The following is a 2798-nucleotide window of genomic DNA, read 5'->3' on the forward strand; positions in this document are numbered from 1 at the left end:
TAGATGATTGTCCCATCTTGGAAGATGGCAGGTGTTCTGTCACCAGCGGTTGAGAAGCACACGTTGAGATAGCCAGCTCTTGAGTAGGGAAAGAACAGGCAGAGTCCTCCTCAGGGCTTGAGAAGACATGGTAGCCATTTGCCCAGCAAGCTTCTATTGTCCCAATGTCCCTGTTCTCACACCTACTCCTGTCTTCATCCCAAGGAGAGCTAAAAGGAGTAGCAGAAGGGATAGCAGAGCTGAGAGTGCAGGGGAGAAGAAGAGATTTTATCCCAGTGGAAGACAGTGCTGTACTGCCCTGGTCACCCTGACCTCACTCACAGAGCACCTCTGGGGGGAGGGAGGACAGAAAAAAAAAAACAAAAGATGGGAGTCAAACACTCAGGGACATTTAGTACCAGGTGAAGTCAAAATGAAACAGTTTAATTTGATTTATGTACAAAGAAGCATCACCCTAGTTAGCGCCTGAACATTTAAGATGGAGAAAATAACAAAAGCAGCAAGCTGAACAAAGTTCGAAAAGCCAGATCCCAATTGCTGCTGTGGTTGAGGACGCAGATGAAGCTCCCCATACTCAGTGTGTGAGGCTCTCTCAAACCACAAGTGACAGCCTATAATTTGAGAGTAAGAGTTCAGGGTATCAGGGTACAGATGGCAGTTCTGTGACTTATGAGTTGTTAACCTTAAACAAGGGTCCTGATGTCTCTTTTCAAATTCCCCAGCTACAGAACAGGGACGAAAGCCCCATATTCAGACCAAGGGTGGAGCTCAGAGGGAGATGGTTTGTCCAGCATGTGTAGAGCTTTAGAAATAAAACCCTCATGGAACTGAACAAATATCGCTGCGTCATAGTACACACAGACACACACACAGACACACACACACAGACACACACACACACACACATACACACACACACACATACACACACACACACACACACAGAGAGAGAGAGAGAGAGAGAGAGAGAGAGAGAGAGAGAGAGAGAGGAACATGCACACAAACTCATACATACATGTAAACAAACAGATAAAAAGCACTGTCTCCCGAGATTGCTGTGAGGATTTAGTGGGGTTATTTGGTAAAATGCTCAGATCCTGGCCCCCCATACACTGTCAGCAACATCCAAGGTGTCCCATTAGCACTGAAATGCCTCAGCTATGATGGAAACTCTTGAATCTGACTTCAATCAGCCCGTCTTACAGGAAGAACTCAAAAACCAGGTATAAAAACAATGATGTGCTGCTTTGGGGGAGAGCAAACAAGTAGATGAAGCTCAAATGTCCAAATAGAAATTATGTGCTAGGTCAGGCGGTGGTGGTGCACACCTATAATCCCAACACTTGGGAGGCAGAGGCAGGTGGATTTCTGAGAGTTCAAGGCCAGCCTGGTCTACAGAGTGAGTTTCAGGTCAGCAAGGGCTACACAGAAGAACTGTGGCTCAAAACAAAATGAAATTAAGGACTGGATGAATAATTTTATTAATGCTCTCTGAAGTTTCCCTTTATCACGGGACTTAGGTAGTAATTGGTAGAGGTCACATATAGAAGGTTAGGAGACACCAGCATGCAAGATCCCATTCACCTTATAAATAGCTCAGAGCCGTGGTTCTCAAACTGTGGGTCCCGACCCCCTGGGGTGGAGTAGCCATTTTACAGTGAGCGCCTAAGACTACCCAGAAAACAGATTTTCACGTTACAATTCATAATAGTAGCAAAATTACAGTTATGAAGTAGCAACAAAGATAATTTCATGGCTGGGGGTCATTACAGCATGAGGAATTGTATTAAAGGGTCGCAGCGTTAGGATGCTCGCTTAACCACAGAGAAACAGACTAAAGAAGTAGGCGAGCCACTGCCTCGACTCTAGGTGAGCCTTTTTTTTTAAATTCTCTTTTTCTCTTCTCAGTTGTTTTGTTGTTGTTGTTTTGGTAAACAAGTATTTTTATAATGTAAAAACAAAAAGGAATTCTAATTTAAAAAAAAAATTCCTTGACTAATATAATGTCTCACTTTCAAAAATCTCTGAAGGCATAATACATTTTGTTCATGGCCACTTAAACTTTAGGAATTTAAGTGAGAATCCCAAGATACTGAAAAAGCACCAAATAATCATAATTTTATTTATTTATTTATTTATTTATTTATTTATTTATTTATTTCTGGGTTGGAAATACCCGTTCTTGGTGAGCCTAACGCTGTCTATAGGCCAAGCACGACAGCCCCTGCTCAGCCCCTGCACTTACCATTATGGGTCTCCATGGCAGGTCCTGGACACACAGCTGATCCTTCTGTCCCAACACACCAGTACATACTGGGTGGTGGCTGTGACACGCCAGCCATCAAACCCCCAGGCAGCAGATCTCCAAAGGACAGTCTTGCTGTTGTCACCACAACTGCCACTGTGCAGGTGGGCTGAAGTACAGACACCTAGTCATGGTACTGCAGACGTACGTTCATCCTGTGGAGGAAGACGTCGAGTTAGGAAGCTTTCAGTCTCTCTTGCAAGCCCTTGTGGATGTTCCCCACTACCATCGCCTTTCTCCTTTCTCTGCACGTTTCTTCACACTCCACGTGTCTGGCTAAATCTGAAAGGACAATGACCCCTCCCATCCCACCTTGACACTGGGCTCAGATCTTGTTTCTGTGGAAACAATCTAGAAGTTATCACTGCTCTCCTTTGGTTGTGTCTGCTTGCTGTTCACTCCGTACTTAACCACTGCACCTCGCACTGTAACAGCTGGCCTGGTATGCAACCCTGATGCTGCCAGCACAGCAGAAACATGGCTCCCGTTGGCA

At 44.8% G+C, this 2798-nt stretch overlaps 1 protein-coding gene across 1 annotated transcript in view; it reads right to left on the reverse strand.

The window, feature by feature from the left end:
- The window catches only part of LRRK1 (leucine rich repeat kinase 1), a gene marked incomplete at its 5' end in the record, with an annotated part of 122201 nt that extends 119859 nt beyond the window's left edge, over positions 1 to 2342 (reverse strand). The window contains one exon of the mRNA XM_080913828.1: positions 2246 to 2342. Coding sequence (XP_080769954.1) covers positions 2246 to 2342 — 97 coding nt within the window. The remainder of the gene's footprint in view (positions 1 to 2245) is intronic.
- Positions 2343 to 2798: the final 456 nt, after the last annotated feature.

The sequence above is a fragment of the Micromys minutus genome (genome assembly GCF_963924665.1).
Source record: "Micromys minutus genome assembly, chromosome: 3".
NCBI lineage: Eukaryota > Metazoa > Chordata > Mammalia > Rodentia > Muridae > Micromys > Micromys minutus.